Source organism: Ambystoma mexicanum, chromosome 6q, assembly GCF_040938575.1.
Source record: "Ambystoma mexicanum isolate Mex_15411 chromosome 6q, UKY_AmexF1_1, whole genome shotgun sequence".
Classification (NCBI taxonomy): domain Eukaryota; kingdom Metazoa; phylum Chordata; class Amphibia; order Caudata; family Ambystomatidae; genus Ambystoma; species Ambystoma mexicanum.
In genome coordinates this window covers 1,592,580,900-1,592,599,912 of record NC_090937.1, presented here as the reverse complement: position 1 = coordinate 1,592,599,912, position 19,013 = coordinate 1,592,580,900, and the positions used below count along the sequence as shown (strand labels likewise).

The following is a 19,013-nucleotide window of genomic DNA, read 5'->3' as shown; positions in this document are numbered from 1 at the left end:
CTTAAAAAGTTTCAATATTGTTGCCATCTCCTGTCAAAGGAGGGAAGAAGATTGACACCTGAAAGAATAAAACACATTTCTGGCATGTCTGTCCCAATTACACAGAAGGAAGTTAGAGCCTTGATAGGTATGGCTTCTTATTGTAGTTTGTGGATCCCAAATTTCTCACTAGTGATAAAACCGATGTTGGCCTTGACAAAGAAGGGCATTTCTTCGCCATTGACATGGAACACGGAACACCAGCAATCATTTGAGTTGCTCAAGACTGCATTATGCTCGGCACCAGTTTTGGGCACACCAAATTACGAAAAGGCCTTTGTGTTGTTTGTGCATGAATGTGATGGATGTGCTTTGGCTGTATTAATGCAGGAACATGGAGGGAAGAATAGGCCAGGCGGTTACTTTTCTTCCGCCCTTGATCCTGTAGCATGCGCTTTGCCAAGATGTTTGAGAGCTGTCGCTGCTGCTGCTGCGTCTGTAAAGCAGAGTGAAGGAATGGTCCTACGCCGAGATCTAACCCTGATGGTGCCTCATTCTGTAGATGTTCTACTGAACAAAACCGAAACGCAACACCTCACTTCTGCACAGTTGACGAGATATGAATTGATCTTGTTTGCTCCTCACATTCAAATTAAGAGGTGTTGTGTTCTTAATACGGCTGAACTCCTACCTTTTCCGCAAGGTACTGCTTGCAGTGACGGAGAGTCACACGATTGTCTGTATGCTACCGAACAAGAAACAAAGGGTAGAATCGATCTAAAGGGCACTCCTTTGGATAATGCACGAGGGGAGCTGTTTTGTGATGGCTCCTGCTTCAAACTTCCGGATGGTACATCCACAGCTGCTTATGCAATCATTACATTGAGCACGGTTGTGGAGACCAAGAGAATTACGCATAACTCTGCGAAAGCCGCAGAGATTATAGCATTGACCCGAGCTTGTGAACTTTCCGAAAGGGCTTACAGTGAACATATATACCGATAGTCAGTATGCCTTTGGGGTGGTTCACAACTTTGGGAAACTTTGGTCAGAGAGAGGGTTTGTAACTTCGCATGGCACCAAGATTCAACATGGCTCCCTGATAGTACAACTGCTCTCAGCGCTTGCACTCCCTACTCAGTTAGCAGTCGTAAAATGTGCAGCACATCGAAAGGTTATAGATGATATAGGAAAGGGGAATGCTTTTGCTGATCAGATAGCTAGACAAACTGATACCGATCTCTCTATGGAGATGTATGTTTTGAGGGAGACTGTAAATGCCTATGCAATAGATGAGGGTGTTGGGTCTGTACAGGATATCCAAGCCGATGCCACATTAGAAGAATCCAAGAGGTGGGCTGAGGGCTTGGGGAAACTCGATGACGATGGGTGTTGGGTGAACATGGTTGAAGGGAAATGGCTACTTCCTGACGCCTATGTCATGATGATGGTCATCATGGCACACGGTCCTATGCATGTGTGTGCCCAGCAGATAACGTAAATGTTAGAGAAAGTTTGGGTAAATGACAAAATTTCGAAAATTGCTCAGCGTTACATTCAGAACTGCATGATTTGTCTACAACATAATGTGGGAAAGGGGACAGCAACTCCAAGGGGAAGTTTTGGGCCACACTCTGTCCCATTCAAAGTAATCCACTTTGATTTTATTGAAATGGCACGAAGCAACAATCTAAAGTATGTCCTCGTGGTCATTGTGCTTTCAGTAAGTGGGTCAAGGCTTTCCCTGTTAAAGATGCTACAGCCATGACCACTGCGAAAACTATGTTAAAAGAATATTTCCCTAGGTTCGGGCTACCAAGAGTCATCTGGTCGGACAATGGTCCACATTTTGTAGCTGCTGTAATTCTGCAGATATGCACGGGACTACAAATTGACAAACGGTTCAATTCGGCCAGACACGCTCAGAGTGCCGGACTAGTTGAGAGACACAATGGTATCATCAAGAACAAGCTTGCTAAGACGTGTGCCGGCACCAAATTAAAATGGCCGGAAGCCTTACCGATCGTGTTATTATCCATGCGTACAACCCCTCAAACTAAGACTAGGTTCTCTCCATTTGAGGTGGTAATGGGGAGACCTGCCAATTTCTGGAACCTTCCTAAAAGTCGTTCTTTAAAGAATGTTGAAAATGTACTACTTTCAGATTATTGCAGACAGTTGACTAAAAATCTGTATTTGATTTATCACCAGGTGCGAGAAGCTTTACCTATGCAATACGAGGGCCCGGGCCACAGCATACGGCCAAGGGAGTAGGTGCTTGTGAAGTCCTTCGAGCGCTCTTCCTGCCTTGCACCTCGGTGGCGGGGCCCGTTCCAGGTCCTGCTGGTCACCCAAACAGCGGTGCGCATCGCAGACCGGAAGCATTGGATCCAGGAGCCGCATGTCAAGAAACTTCTTCACCCAGTGCCACACGTTACAGAAGAAACAGAACTCCTCGCTAACGCTGCAACCAACAATCCCAAAGCAGTAAAAAGCGCTGAGAGTGTGTCGGAGAATCTCTCTGAGCCCGTGAGGCTTAGGGAAGCCGCCATTTTGTCTCCACACTCTCCAAAGGTTTTGCATCCGGAAACTGCTGTCCCAAATTCGGCATCTGCACTTGTCTCTGATACGTTGCTTCCTAACGGGGATTGATGACACATTGTTTCCAGATCAATCAGTACCAGGAAAAGCAAGGTACAATCTGCGTCCAAGAAAATAGACATACGGCACGGTTTTGCTGTGCATCTGATAGACTTAGGGCACGGTTCGGCTGTGCATTCGGAGAAGGAGAAGAGTCATCGAGGGCTTGTCTTTGACCAAAATTTGAGGAAAGGGGATTCTGTTGGCTAGGGTTGTGGAAGGACTAAGAAGTCGCGCGGCCAGGAGGTCGCCAGCCAAAAACAATGGGGTCTTGTCGTTTGAAGATTGCAATGCCTGCTACCGCCACCTCTCGTATTGGACTTGTAAATGATTGTGTGACCAGCCAGGACAATGGACATAAAATGTGGGACCTGAAAATGTATTGCTGTGTTTTTATGATAATATTGGGGTTTTTAATAGTCACTGTCTTAGGCCTGTGGCAGTTCGAGGAAATGTATCCTTTAGAGTCGTTGTTAACGACTGAAAATGTACCTACTGCTTCCACTCCTTTTGTGCATTTGCATACTCTGTCCCCTAGGGACTCCCAGCATAGACAAAGGTATCACAACAACACCTTGTTACTTATTATGAATGTGACACATGCTATTTTTAATAGGTCTAACTGTTGGGTTTGCTCACATTTACCGCAACATGGGGATAAGGGGCTAGGTTGGTATATTCACCCTTTACCATTGACAACTGCTTGTTATGCTTCTCTCAGAGCACTGTTCTTTGGCCGTTGGAACGATAGCATCGCGGGGAACTTTGATGGCACTAATTTGAATAGTTTTGAGAAACGTGTTTTGACTCCCCTGGGATGCTCGCTTTTCGCAAATAGGAGCAAGCTCAACATTTCTTTCTTTTAGGCCTTCTGATAAACTATCTCGTCCTTTCCAATCTTTGATTTCCTACAAGATGGCTCTGATAGGCAATAAGGATGCCATGCCTCCTTCCTACACTGTTAACCATAGCCCCAATTCAGTTTCTTTCTGCATACAGAGGAATGGCACTCGGTCAAAGGGGGATTTTAAAGGTTGTGCCAACATTGCAAATTTGACTGGGGTAGACAGACCTTTGTACGTAGGTGAACCTGTCTATTTCGTTTGTGGTAATGGAGCATTTCCATGGTTATCCAGGGATTGGCAGGGAACTTGTTATTTAGGGATCCTGTTACCTGGGGTGTTCATAGCAAGTACTGTAGAAGTTTCAAATGCTCGTCCACGGCGGGACGAGAATGGTGACACTCCAGCACAGGTTTTGGGAGATATAGCAAAATAATTCCTTCCATTCTTTGGGCAGATAGGGTTTTCCGAAGACATCAGGAGACTAGCGAGAGTACTGGAGAGAACCATCAACCGGACATCAGATATAATCTAAAACATGACATTAGAACAGAAAGCGATCAGATTGGTAGCACTTCAGAACCGGATGGCATTAGATGTCATTCTGGCTGAACGTGGTGGAGTATGTAAATTAGTGGGGTCAGCTTGATGTGTTTTCGTACCAGATTCCTCCCCAACTATTTTCAAGGCAATACAGAATCTGCACGTCCTTAGTTGAGAAATGCATGTTCCCGAGGGAATCTGGGATCTTAGTGCTTGGTTCTGGGACTTCTTGCGATCATGGGGTAGGAAAGTGCTTTCAGTCTTGCAGATCATTTTGGAAGTTCTGTTGTTCCTTTGTTGTTGTATCCAATGTCTACCTAGTATATGTTCGATGCTAGGGGGATGTTGCGCTCAGACGATAGGTACGATAGGACATAAAGACTATGCCCCGGATAAAACTTCAAAGGAATATGTACTGGACGAGATTTTAGTAAACGATCTGATGGCAATAGATATTTCCGACAGGGTGTATGGACGATGATGCATGGAGTTATTTGCAAGGAGATCAGAAGTAGTTTAGCACTTGGCATAGGCCAAAAGGAGGGTTTGTCAAACTGGAAATTATATTGTGCCTCCTATTGCTATGAATATATGTATATTGGCCTACGCCAAGCTGCTAACAAGCTACCTGTGAAGAAATTCGTGTTGCAAGGTCCTGACCCTAGAATCAATGTAAACCGCCATTTTAGGTTCTTTCTCCCTGTAAAAGTCACCCTGTGAGTTAAAATGGTGGACGATGTCATTCAGAATAGAACATGGCCGTCATGACCTCTGTGTACAGCTAATATGTAACTTGCCTGCAGGCCACTTGTTAGGGTCATGAACTGAGACCTTGTCCTTTGCTGACCTGTGTGTAAAGAATTACCTGTGTCAATGCAGCTAATCCATGACTTATTGGCGAATGTATTAAAGGTAAAGCCTTAGGCACTAACTGTATGAACCTAGCATGAAACCTAGATGCATTAATGGCAAATCCTAAGGACACAAGTTGTATGAACCTGGCATGAACCCTAGATCAGTAATGTATTAGAGGAATATTAACCCGCAGTAGGGTTGGACCTAGTGTTTTAAAATTGTATAAAAGCCTGACCGTTTCAAGGTATATTTGCACTCACTAAGCACACCGAATCACGCTGGAGTTCGCTGTGTTGTACTGAGGGCCGATAGCTATCTGATTTGTCTTTGACTTTTTGTAACTGTTCACTGTAAATTAAAAGGATCTCTGTATGTTCCTTTGTAACCTGTGCTTGGTGTATTTCCTTTTGGGCTACCCAGCCTCAATATTATTTCTTTGTTTTCACAGCATAAAGAGAACGGGTGAATCAATACTTAGTTAAGTGGATGATTGAAAAGGTGAGTCTTGAGTCGCGTTTTAAACTCCTTGATGGACTCAATATTTCTTAGGTCAAGAGGGATAGGGTTCCAGATAAGCGGAGCCTGAATATCAAAACTTGTGCCTACCAAATCTGGTCAGTCGAAATCTGGACTGAGTCAGTTTAGCTTGCTTCTGAGACCTGAGAGTGTGTGAAGGCTTATATGCTTGCACTTTCCTGGTATACTCTCCTGCCAGGATTTCCTTTGTATTTACAACTGCCTGCTGTATTCTCCTGCCAGGGCTTCTTAAATGCTTTAACTTTCCTAGTGTACTCTCCTGCCAGGATTTCTTATGTGTGTTAGTTCCTCTTTTATAACCAATTAGCATATACCTCTCTTGGCTATGGCATATCTACTTGTCTTATTTTAGGCTCCTTCCGCTCTCATTGGGATATGGCTTGGCACTTTGCATTATGTGTTTCACTTTCAGTAATTTTTACAATGTGCACAAACTTTCTTCTTTGTATTTCGTGTTCCGTGATGTTTTAATGTTCAATTATCTTAATGTTAAAAAAACTCTCTTTGGTGTGGTCTCCGAAACGACCTGGGGTCCCCACTCTGCTTTGGTAGACTCACCGGCTCTGGCCGGCATCTTTAGACCCTCTCGTGCATGTGCGGCATCTCGTTGCTGCTTGCTTCCTCGTCTGAGCTGCTCTGACGCCTCTCCTGCTTCTCTTGTTGCTCTACTCCTGCACGCCTGCTTCCCTTCAGGCTCTGGTAAGGGTAACAATGCTTCTCCGAGCTGTCAAATGCCCATGGACCCTCTTGTAGTTTCTGGCGTCTGTGTGGCACCACATGCTCTCACAGCGCTCTTCCCCTTCTGCTTTGGCAGGTCACACACCACACCGGCTCTTGCTTCCAGCTTCTACACACCTCTGAGGGAGATGTAAAGTGTTCTCTGGAGATCCGGCTCAACCTCCAGCTGCTGCAGACAAACATTCTCTTGATCTGTTACCATATTTAAAGGTGCTGAGCCTAAGTGTCTCCCTCCAACAACTAGCACGCTCACTATGCATGTTGCTCTGCATCACTCCCTCCATCCTCATCACAGTTCTTATGGCCTTGTGAGAATTGAAGTCCACTGATGTTAAGGGATATTTACCATTTGAAAATGTGTTCTTAATATTTCCATAGAAGTCATTTCTACAAAAAGGCAAAATGGAGGTTGCCCTTTTAGGTCCACATATGTGACGTTGGGTTGCATTAGGTTGGGAAAAGGTGTTTCTACTTTTCCTAAAGGGGGGAACAGAAATATGACCATACACCATTAGGGTAGGGGGTCTTCCGCATGGGCATATTGGGGATACTATGTCTCATCCAATGAAGCCATGACATTTCCCTGGTACTTGTCTCCTCCCATTTGCTCCTGCATGACACCCCCTCTCCCCCCGGGTCAGGATCAGGTAGCAGCTGCCATCCCCTGGCCACATGGAAGGAGGTCACTCTCAGAAAATCTGTGATGACTCAGTTGGATTTATCACACCACCCATTGACTGCCCATGGCCATGCTAATCACTATGACCATTCCCACGCAGTTCCTGCCCCTCCCCACCCAAAACACCTCCTCATTCAAACTCTTTGTGCTCGCTTTATTCAAGCCTTACCATCAAGCCTTTCACTTGAAGTGCCTGGCAGTGTTTTTCCAAAGTAGTCTTCAGAGAGTTGACTTACTTGGGGCTGTCAGTGCGCTACTGATGTAATAAAAATGTCATAACCATGTCTGTCTTCAGCCACTCCACTTATAAGCACTATGCGTGTCCTTCACTGAGCTCCTGTTAAAAACAAACATTGGCAAAGTCAACAGTTTTGGCTTCTGTATATGTATTAGGCAAATGCCAGGTATAGCTATTAAATGGCCAGGTACTTGCACCATTTCGCACCTGCTACCATCAATGGCAAGTTATTACCACTATGCCAGTGCCTGGCAAGTGCCTTTCCTATGCCTACCCAAAAGCCCAAACCGTTGGCATCGCCAATGCTTGTTAATAAGTGTCTGCACATTCTATTTATTCAAAGTTTCGAAGTACTAATCTGTTATCTATTTTCAAATGCCGAATTGAACCCCTTAAAAGTTGTTCCCTGGCTGTGAGGTCACAGCTCCCCAAGGTGAGCAGATGATGCTTCAGGGAGATCAAAGCCTCCTTAGATTAGGGTGGCCCTATCTAGGCGCTATTTGCAGTCTCTAGAGATGCCCTCCAACGGGCAGTTTGTCTACTGAAACGATGACCACAGTGGCAGCACGAGTCCATCATGAGGGGGGCTGCTTATTATACGCATTTAGATGAAGGCTTACGGATGGCTAAGATACGTTTGACCTTAAATTGAACCACAACCCCAAAGGAAGCACACTTTATTTCATAAGCTTTACCACTTAGTATTGGGGTTTGTTTCTAAGGATCATACCTCTTACTGTACAGTGCATTAAGGTTATACCTACCTTTTAAAGAAATTGTGTAGCTAGGTTATATACATGCATGTGGAGATTACTTTACTCATAGCCCTAACTATGTTTCTCTGTATCACTTCTGCTTCACGCTTCCCTGAGCGCCTGTCCTTGATTGCTCATTCACTGCTACCAATTGGTGAGCCAGGGAGGCTAAGAAGTCCTGTGCAGGGTTCCATGTGTTCATGTGTTCATTTACTTTGTAATCATTTACTTTATTTTTGGGTAGGGACTATGGGGGCCAAAGAACCCCAGCATTGGCGCTTCCATTTGAGATTGTACTACAGTGTTTGAAGGGCATTCGCAAATCTTTGTAAATACCGACAGAATTCCTATCATTCTGATAATGGAAGTGTCACTGCTGAGTTTGCCCAACCAATGGCTCCAGCGAATTCTTGACTATTGCTGACCTTTTTGATCCCTCTGGCCACATTAGAATAAAGGGCTACAGGTTTCACCATGTTTAGCTCCCACGTTTTCCTGAATCCTAGGCTATCTGAGTCAAGTATGGAGCCAAGTGAGGAGGAAATTCCAAACCTTCCACAGTTGGCATTACCACCTCTACCGTCATCAGAGTACGGGATTCTGCCCCCCTGCTCAGACAATCCCCTGCGTATTCTCTCAGTTTAAGCCACTTAAGGTAAGGGCATGTCGCGCGCACTGCGCGTATGATGCACATGCGTAGCAGCCACCTTTCTCAGGAGTAAGTGACTTATGCTTGGAAAGGACTTTGTGTGAATCTGTCTCTCAGTTTTTAAGTTTTGGCAAGTATGTCGGGGCTACCCACTCATTAATCCAAAACTATTGGCAGGAGAATAGCAGATATAGGAGAGTTTGTTTGTTTGTTTTATTCATTTATAATGCACACCAGACCCGAAGGTAATAAGGCGAAGCAGTACAGGATATGCGAGGAATAGTTACATAGTTATGTAGTTACACATATAATTAACAATATATACAAGTTGTATCACTAGTACAGTGAATTATATACAGGATATTAAACAATTTGCAGGAAGTATATCAGCAGGATAGTGGGGGGTAAGTAATGCTGGCTAGCTGACCAATTGTTTCAGATGGTTAATGTAATTGGATCTGAATTTCGGGTAGGATTTCTCCTCGCGTTTAGTGTGGGGCAGTTAGTTCCATACTTGGGCCGCCCAGACGGGGAAGCTGATGCCTCCAGCCTTGGTGAGTTTAAATCCAGGAATGATAAGTGTGTTGGCATTGGAGATTCTTGCGGGTCTGGAGGATTTTCTTTCTACAAATCTGTCAGTTAGATTAGGGCTTTGTGAGTGAGGGAGGCTACTTTCAGTAGTATTTTATCTTGGGTAGACAACCGGTTGTTATTGCGCCTTATCTTAGAAATGTGTGCTCGCCTAGGGATACCAAGGGCAGCTCTCAGGGCGTTATTTTGTAGAATTTGAATTCTGTGTATGATGTGTTTGTTGGCCCCGATATATAAGGTGTTGCAGTAGTCGAGTCTAGATAGAGCAAGAGCTCTAGCTAGAATCATGCAATTATCATTAGAGATAAAGTGTTTCCCTGCTCTGAAAAGCTTACATGTGTAAGCTGTGGCCGAAGCCAATGAGTTCACCTGTAAGTTGAAGGAGAGTTGGCATGTTTTTAGGGAGGTAACACAGCCTTCAGGTGTGATTCGTTATTTTATCTTTCCCCGTCAATGCCCATGGCCATGCTAAGGCCATTGTGACCTCCCTCCTCATTCCTGCCACTCTCCACCCAAACCACCCCTATTACGAAGTTGTCAATCAGCTGCATGTGCCACAGGTTTAACATTTAACCTGCAGGTGATTGGCACTAGAAGAAATAACGCCAAATATAATCCTCTGTGGGGTCCATCATTGATTCCCTCTGTGTGTTGCATGCACAACACCATCCATACGTGGAATTAGGCGATGTCCTTGTTAGGTAAGGTTTAGTGCAGTCCAACTGGTGTGGGAATACACAAGACTTATCTCTTGGTATTTGGTAACCCACCTTTCAATATAGGCCTGCACCACACGAGTTGGTAGCGTGACTGAGCAGGCAGGCTTATCTTAAGAGGGGTAATGTGAGCTGTAGAGATGTACAATGAAATCATTAAATAAAGGTGTCCAAGTAAACACTTACACACTTAAAATTATAGGTCAGTAATAACACTTACTTTTGTATCACCTTTGCAGTGTTAAGTAATAAGGGAGGGAAAGGTTAGGGTTAGATCAGAACACACTGGTATTTTACAAAAAAAGTTAGATTCTTCCAAAGGGATGCATGCAGTCTTTTATCCCAGCAATCATAGTGTTCAACAATTAAAACCTGTAAGGGAACAAGCACTGCCAAAGCCAATAGGTTCAGCAGTGGGCCTTTAGGGAGCCAGGACAGCCAAAGTCAATGGGCTAGTTCAGAGTTCTGATGCTCTCTTCTTAGAAAATGTCTTAAATGTCTTAGAAAAGTAGTCAGTAGTTCAAATAGAAAATCACAGCAACTCAAGGGGAGTCACCTTGAAGATCATGTATAGTCCTCTGGATGCCACCGAAGTTATGCCCGGAATCGCACTTCGGAAGACAATGCACTCGGGTATTAGGATTCTGCAGCCTTGGAAAGTCACAGCAAGTTGGGGGTTGCACCAAAATAGATTGTCATGAGGCTAGTTGGTCCCACCAGCCTAAGGGAGGAAGTCGTCCTGTACGGGTCTTCCCAGTCGAAACAAAAACAGGGTCAGCACAGCTGCAGATCTTCACTAGGCACTTTAGTCCTCGAGGGTGCTGCTGGTTTCTCTTCACATCTTCTTCACCGGATGTTGTCCTCCAGTGGTCAACTCTGCCACTAGTCCCAAAACCCTCACCTTTTAAGCAAGTTCCCATTCATTCACAGCCCTTGGCTGTCAATCATCCAGCAAGGTGGCTGTCCTCCGGGACAGCCAGCCTGGCAATCGGAACTGGTTTCACTCAGGCACACCTAGAGACAAAGGACTGGGACGTTTCGGGACCCTCCTTCACTTCCTTCCTTTCCTGAGACACTGGAGCCTGAGCGGGCTTCAGGGCTGAAGCCCGCCAAAGGCAAAACACACAAAGGACTCAAACCCGATTCAAACAACAGATTAAAAACCCAGAAGAAGCTAACTGAAATGAAATGGCAAAAAAAGAAGGCAGGGGCTATTTTGGGAAAGTGGTCACCATTGGATGCTGTACTGCAGCTGAGGTATCAGCCTACAGATACACGCCACCAGCTAGTAAAAAAGAAACCACTGCCACCAGCCATTCAAGTGAGTTGGTGTAAAAGAATGTTATATGAGGAATGGGTTAAGAGTTACTAGGTAACCCCCCAGCACTCCACATAGTGCGATGTCTACTGGACCCACAAAAGAAAAGGTAAGTAGGACAGGGGTAATCTTACTGTTCTTGGGAACTGTAGTTCACCCAAGAAAATGTATTTAAACATTAAGAGAAGTCAATGGACTCAGTGGCACTGCACAAAAGGTGCTGTGTGTCACAAAGCAAAATGCAGATGCCTATGGAGTTCACAAGACTCCATTAAACAGTAAGTAAGAAACACAAAAATCCTAGTCAGAAAAAACACATGAGAGTGATAAAAAGTCCCACTCACTCAGGAGTTAAAACTAAAAAGCAAAAGAGCTGGGGGTCTCTAAGGTTAAAGGGAATTGGCACAGAAATGAACATTCCCCCTAAAAGTCCTGCTAGTTTTGATTCTGTTTTTTAGTCTGTTTCATTTTGTTGAGGTTGGTAGTTTGGAACTTTTTCGAAGCTGATGTCAGCTTTTCTTTTTAGCTCGTTTGAGGACTTCAGCTGACACACTTTGGCCAGCATCACACATGCATGTATTACCCACACACACTATCACTGCTTGCCACACTCACACTGCTCACACTGTCCCCTGCAAACACAAACACTACACTCACACGCACACACACTGCCCTTACAATCTAATACTGTCCCGACACACATCATGCACAAATCTGCACACACTGCACCGCCTGAACACTCTCCCCCACACACACACTGCCCCCACATATACACTGCCCAACAAACATTCTCGCACATTGAATTTGCCCCCACACCCAAGCACACTCTCCCCTCACACCCATTGACCCCACACACTTCTCCCATACACAATTTCTATGCACACAGTGACTTCACACAAACTCACTGCCTACAAACTTCCATCACACACTACACAAGCACGCACTGCCACAGAGCACACACACCCTCACTTATAATCTGCTCACCCCCCCACACACTACATCTACATACATTCTCTCACCCATCCACCCACACACACTGGCCCCACACCAGGCGCTGTGCCACCACTGACAAATCCACCCACACGCACTGACCCCATCTATACTGTCCCCACACCACTGCCCCTCAAACACACTGCCCCCACACTTATTGCAGAGTTTGAAATTGAGGGGAGGTTGGAACTATTAAGCTCCTGCTTATAGCCTAGAGACCCTGTCTCACTTTAAACCAGCAGTTACCAGGAGCTACATTTGGCTCCCCAGGCCAAATGATGCCGAACAAACACAAATATGTGAATTCAACTCTGTTCATTTGACGATCTTTAAATAAACATTAGGCAACATCTATATGACATTTTAAGCATAAGCGGTCATAAATAACCGATGCAATTATATGTTGGCAGTGTATGTGGAAGTTAGATTTGTGTAACCCTATATACTAGCTACCCATTCCCCAGTGGTATCTAGCGCCTGGTGACCAGTTAGCACTGGATACCCAGGAGCTGCTTGTAGATCCTGCTTATCCAATCCTAATTTCGAGCCACACACAAACACACACACACATCACAGTGTTATGAATACCTGGGCATTTCAGGGAAATCCATACCAATGGGTTGTATACCTGGACATTTGAAGTGAATCCCTTGCGATAATGCAAGCACTTGGATATATGTGACCAACGGCTGCCAAAAGGTACAGTGGCTGATCATAGGATGCTAATGCCTGACAAATGTTTTGCCGTGCTCATACAAAAGCCAAAGGCATTGACTTGACCAATGCATGCTTATGGTTTTGTGTGAAATGTATCGTTTCTTGGTATGCATTCTGGCATCGGTATGAACATGAGCACGAGCCACTTCTTAGGTTTTCCTGCCCAGCTTCTGCACAGCGACCTCCATAGTGTGCAGAGCAGCTTGCAGCCCCTCCCATCCGAGTGTAGCCATGAAACTGCTAATGATGGGCCATTAGTCACTGAATGGTTTCGTGGCTGCATTCTGATGGGAGGGGAGGTGCAGTGGGGTGTCGGTAGTTAACGTGCACTAAAGCCTCTCTGCAGGAGTGCGTGTGACTTCACACATTACCTTTCATAGGCGCCCCCCCCCCCAAATTTGTCTGTGGCCCCCCTACTTTTGTCTTTAGCCCCCTCTATGCCATCCTAAATTTGATTCCTGGGGACACTGTTTCTAGCTCACAATGAAAAAATCTGAAATGAGACTTTAGCTCTGTATTATACAACATTGGGCCGTGTCATCAATTGTGGACTTGAAGAGAGCCGACAGGTTCTAATGCTAGATTCAATTATTCTAGGAAGTATATTTCTCAGTATTAATTACGCTGATTGTGGGGAGTGGGGGCAGGCCAGTAGGGAACAAGGTTCCACTACTTCTTTTCGTACACCTCGACCACGGTTGAGCAGGTGAAAAACGCCCAAGCTTGGACGTGATCCTATAACGGGATTCCAACCTATAGTATGATGGCAGGTATAGGGTTTCACTGTCAACGATCCTACTAGGCCAGGTGTCATTCAATCGCGCAAGTGAATGGGAAGGGGGAAAGTGCGAGGGGGGAGGGACGGGAGAGGGGATAGTGCAGTACATGGGATAAAAGAATAAATAACTATAAGTAGAAGTGCGGCCAGCAGGTGGCAAGTGCAAGGGTAAGTGCAGACATCCTATGCTGCGTGGGGGTGAGGGGGGGCTTTAATGATAGGCTGTGAATCAACCTGACCTCACAACCTCTGCTACTGTGATAGGTTCCATGACACGAATTACTTTGCTTTCTGGAAGCTGCACTCTTCCAATGAAGATGTGGTTTGGGTGGAAGCTACAATCATACTATCTCTATAGGAGTTCATTTTTATATATTAGTCATTAGTTTATTGTGGTTTGTGTACTTTCCAAATGATCTCTTTTAAAGAAAGTGTTCTTTAAATCCACAGATTGAACATTTCTACCAATTACCCATGAGAAAATATGTGGTAAAGTCTCAAAAGTGCACACTGCTCTCGAATCGCTGCTTGACTGCTTACCTAAAGTGTGTGATCCTCGATAAATCAGTATATTTTGTATTTATTTAAATGTATTTGTAACGGGCTGGGCCAACGCCCATAGGCGTAGAAGCGTGGGGACAAGACAGACTACAACACAACCGAACAAATAAAAGAAACATTTCAGTCATTCAAGCTGGGAGTCCAGGGTATCCTTCTTTGCAATGGCTGCAGGCGATGATGCACTTTTGTGCCCAGTGGCTGGGCAATGGCAAGGTTTTGAACACTTTGAACAGCAGAACTCTCCGTGTTTTTTCATGTTCGCATGTGCGCAGGGCTGCTGTTGTCGGACCTATAACCTCACTTGTCTAGTTCAGATGTCACATTTTCACACTCAGCATCAGACATGTGAAAAGATTGGCAACTGCTGCTGGGGGAGGTGGGTGGGGGAGAGGAGGCCGGGGCAGATGCCACTGTACCTGCTTTAGGCTTAGCCATGGTGTCCAGTCACTCGTCTAGTCTGTTCGCTGTGGGATGTACAGGCAGGAGGAAGCAGCTGGAGTCTGTGAGGGATGAGCAGTGGGAGAGAATCTGTATTTATCCTGTGTGCACCCCGCATCCAGGCCCTCAGAGCCACGCCCTCCTGATCAGCCTTGTGGCAGTCACCTGGGGACGCTGGCTGCATGCCTCTGAGTGCCCACATGATGCAAGCTCTGATGCCAACACACCACCTTCTGACTTCTGGAAACATCCTGAATGGTCACGGAATCGCACAGAAGCCATTTCACGGAACCAGGGCCAGCCTGACAGCAAAGCAGCGCAAGGCATTTGCCAGCTTTCCCCCAGGCACGGGGTGCATGGGGGCGTTAGAATGGCAACAGAAGCTGCACATGCGCCCAATTGCGATGGCATGGGCAGGCAAGATGGCACTGTAATTCTTGCAGGGCCCTGGAAATGCTAACATGACAGGTGAAGCCAGCTGCCATTCCAGCTGTTACAGGGGTCCCCACTGACAGGAAAAGCACGTATCCTATCCCAGCGCGTCACCAACAGGGAAGGGAAGGGTGCACCGCTATCAGATGCCAGGCTTGACCATGAGACCTTTCGTAACATCATGCAATCAAGTCACTTGAAATCTTGGCAAATTACGAGTTAGTTTCCTGTCACAGCGTTTCACAGATATCAAAAGCAGTCTGACTTTTAAAAATGTATTCCACCCATTTTGAAAGAAAAAAAAAGAGTGTATCTGTTCTTTTCTCCAGAAGTTTCTCTGGCAACTAAAACTAACGTGTGCATATCGTGTCTCTAGAATCCGGGGCTCGCACGTGGGAATCCACCAAGGAGGGAAAATAGCTTGAGACATTTTTTTTAAAAAAAATTTTATTGGCATTTCGTATATATAACAACAATGGAACAGTCAACAAGTCAAAAATCCCCCTACCCCCTCCTCCCCCCTCCCCTAATGCTCGACCCAGGAAAAGCCCACCCCCCATGATGTCCCCAATACGATCCAGGAGACCAAGCAAAGACTGAGACCCATACATCCAACCGATAAGATAAAACTTCGTAAGGCCACATCACCCAACACAACTTAAATGTCCGAATCCTCTTGCGGGGCTATAATTCCCAATAATGACATAGCTTTTGGGCACCAGGCCCTGCGCGCTCCCTCCTTTAAGTAGACAATTAGATCAGACCAGTCCAGCTAGAGGCATTTTAAAAGAAAACATGGGTCATGCCTTTATAATGAAAGTCATAAAAACAGTTTCACATCATACCTGATAGGTTATTTATAACGACGCGGACCCCGGGATCGAACCTGTGTTTCTCCGTGTCCTTTTGCTTCCAAGACGAGCACGTTGCCCCTGAGCGATCCTCCCGAGACAAACGATATGATAGGTTCATTCTGTAGGGGCAGGGATAAGCACAAAGAAAAAACACACATCTCACGAGTGGGATCACTATAACCTCCACTGTTAAATGGTATCAGACATGATTTTCATGAGCCATTTTGTTACATAAGACAGCTGCTTGTAACCAGATGACATAAGCACACAGCATGTATGTGATCATATAGTTTACACTTGCAAAGTGCACCCAAGACGTATTTGTAATAATACAATACATTGCTCAGGGGGTTCCATGTTAAAATAATTCGTTACAGCGTCTACTAAAAAACAGCCACTGCGCACCACATCACAAGGGGTTAAAGGAATGCAACAAAACTAGTGGCTATTTATAACCCTGAGGAGGTCATTTGATCTCAAAGGCCCTCATTACGACCCAGGCGGAATCCGCGGTGCTAAATGCACCGCGGAGCATGGCGGAAAGCCGCCGATAGCGCCATGGGGGTTGGCGGATTTACCACCCCATGCCGACCTTGGCGGAGCGGTAAATCCCCAATCCCCATTTTACCCTTCCCCATTCCCATTCTTGCCCCATAGGGTATAATGGGAGTGGGGAAGGAGTTAATTACGCCGCCGAAAAGTACGGCGGCGTAATTAACAACGAGGTCCCTTAGCGCCATGGTTTTCTCCGCCCGGTAAAACCAGGCGGAGAAAACCTCCATGGCGCTAAGGGAACTCGTAGTACGGCGGACGGGTCCGCCGCGATTAGCGCTGGCGGAAACCCACTCCGCCAGGGTCCTAATGAGGGCCAAAGTGTCATTGCCCGAAATTACAGCTATCCCTCTTCTCACACATTTTGTAACATCATCATTTATATTCTATATAGCACTACACATCCATAAGTCTCAGAGCGCTGTTTACCCTATTATCCCACAGAGTGGTACTCAATTTATCCACCTCGGAAGGATGGAAGGCTGAGTTGACCCTGCCGGGATTCGAACCTGCCACAGAAGGCTGTGCACATATATTTGAGACTGATTGTAGTAGAGACCACAAATTAACCTCAAGTTGTTACATCACAAATGTAAACACGTCAACGTTTCTGCCACAAAGCTCCACTTTACACAATGGCTTAGACAACAATTTAGAACAGTGTGAGCTACCTTCATTATCCCTGCGTGATCTGTATGTTTGTAAAATATAAAATAGTTGTATAAAGTACACAACCACTTTTCATGAGGTTGAAGCTCGGTGTTACAGCAGGTACACTGCTCTATACCAAGGACCCCTTCGCGCACCTGCACATTTTGGATTGTGCACAACGCGCAGGTGAACTATGCTAGTTTAGGGATCTGAGAGGTTTGCCTACACATTGCCCTCTGGTAGGGGGCATGGAGTTGGTGATCGTGCCGGACGATAGGTGGGCATGTCGCACCTCACTCACTCCACCAGCAACATAGTATTTGGTCTCACTTTGCTCTCCCACTTTGGGGATGATATTGATCATGGCCCAGGAGTGGCATTGCCGCCAAGAGGGGGGTAGAATGTCATTGCACCACTATTTGTGGTCAAATCATTTTGAAATGCAGGTATTGACGTATCTTGAATGAGCTTTGGGGTGGTGTTTTTACTGAAACATCTCAAAGAAGTGGTGAGCAGGAACTTTACTTCTGAGTGCATCTTCTACTATCAAAGGTTTATGCAATTGACCTATTGTCACACTTTTTTGTGCACCTGCAAATTCGACTGTACCTATTCTAATCTCTGCTAACTTCACTGGCTCCCGCACCCCACCAGGATTAGGGTTAGTTGGCGGTAATTTGAGTCTGTTTTTGTGTGTTGCGTTGATCCTTTGGGTTCATCTTATTCCATGGTGTTTGGTCTTGAGTCTTTAATTTCTCTGGGTGATCCAGTTTTGGATTTTCATATTGTGTTGCTCTGGCGGTTTTCCTTTTCCGATATTCCCTCTTTAGCTTGGTGAGTTCAAGAGCCATGTTTTTAACAATTTCATGAATTTTAGGTGATCTTCTGTTGTTCGTGTCCCCTTTTGGGAGCGGGTTCCGAAGTCTCACCGCGATGCAGGCAAATGCTGATCTCCCAAATGTGTGTTTTGTGCACTGTTTTAGTTCGAGTCGAATGTCGTTGCTGGACCTTAGTGTACGTGTTGGTTTGTAAATGGAGATTTGTCCCTGTCTGAATTACGCTCCTTGGCCATGGAGTTCGCTGTGTGTTTTGCGGAGTGTTTTGAAAAAGGTTCTTTTTTTTGACTGGTAACCAATGTAGCGTTCTCAGTGCCGGTGTGATGTGTTCTCTCTTGGTGAGTCTGAGTAGTAGTCCTGCTGCAGTGTTCTGTATTCGTTGTAGTTTTCTCATGAAGTACTATGACATTCCGAGATAGACGTTGTTGGCGTAGTCTATTCTTGACATGATGAAGGAGATGACGGGGTGTGTTCTGTGCGGGGAGGTGACATATGGGAGTATCCTCTTGATTGTGTGCAAGTGGAAGAAGTCTAAGATTTTTGACTACTTTGGATGGTACAGGCTATGGAATGTGTTGATTGATCGATATGTTATTTATAATGCGCCTACACACAAGTGTTTCAAAGCGCATCCAGGCAAGGGAAGGAACAAGGGAGAACAAGACAAACGATCTTACTAGGCCTTGTATCATTTAGATCATGCAAATGCACAGACAAGAAGTGCAGGGGAAGGGAAGGGAACGGGGAAAAGTGCATCCAGAGCAGCAGGGCCCTGAGTTAAGTGCAAGGAGGGCTGGGCCTCCCAAGGGAATCACACCCAGGTAGTGCCAGGTAGGCCAGGTGGCAGTGCAGGAAGTCCAGTAGGCAAGTGCAGTGGGACTGGACAGGTTGGGGCCTGGTGTCCTGTATGACTCAGAGGAACACCAAGCAGCCAGTCAGCATAGCGTTGCAGGAGAAAGGGAAGGTTATGATATGATGCATTATTTATAACGCGCCTGTACACAAGTGTTTCTAGGCGTGACACGACAAGGGTGACTGTCGGAGAGAGGGAAGGGGATAAGGGAAGTAATACTCTGCGTAATGCAGCCAATGCAGCATGGCACAGTAAGTTCACGGAGGCAAGG

At 45.7% G+C, this 19,013-nt stretch overlaps 1 protein-coding gene across 1 annotated transcript in view; it reads right to left on the bottom strand.

Moving 5' to 3' along the window:
- Positions 1-14,630, bottom strand: part of LOC138516876 (uncharacterized) — a 182,159-nt gene extending 167,529 nt beyond the window's left edge. Inside the window, exon 1 of the mRNA XM_069632325.1 lies at positions 14,543-14,630. Within this exon, the coding sequence (XP_069488426.1) occupies positions 14,543-14,561 (19 nt within the window). The 5' untranslated portion in view covers positions 14,562-14,630. The remainder of the gene's footprint in view (positions 1-14,542) is intronic.
- Between the last annotated feature and the right edge of the window lie 4,383 nt (positions 14,631-19,013).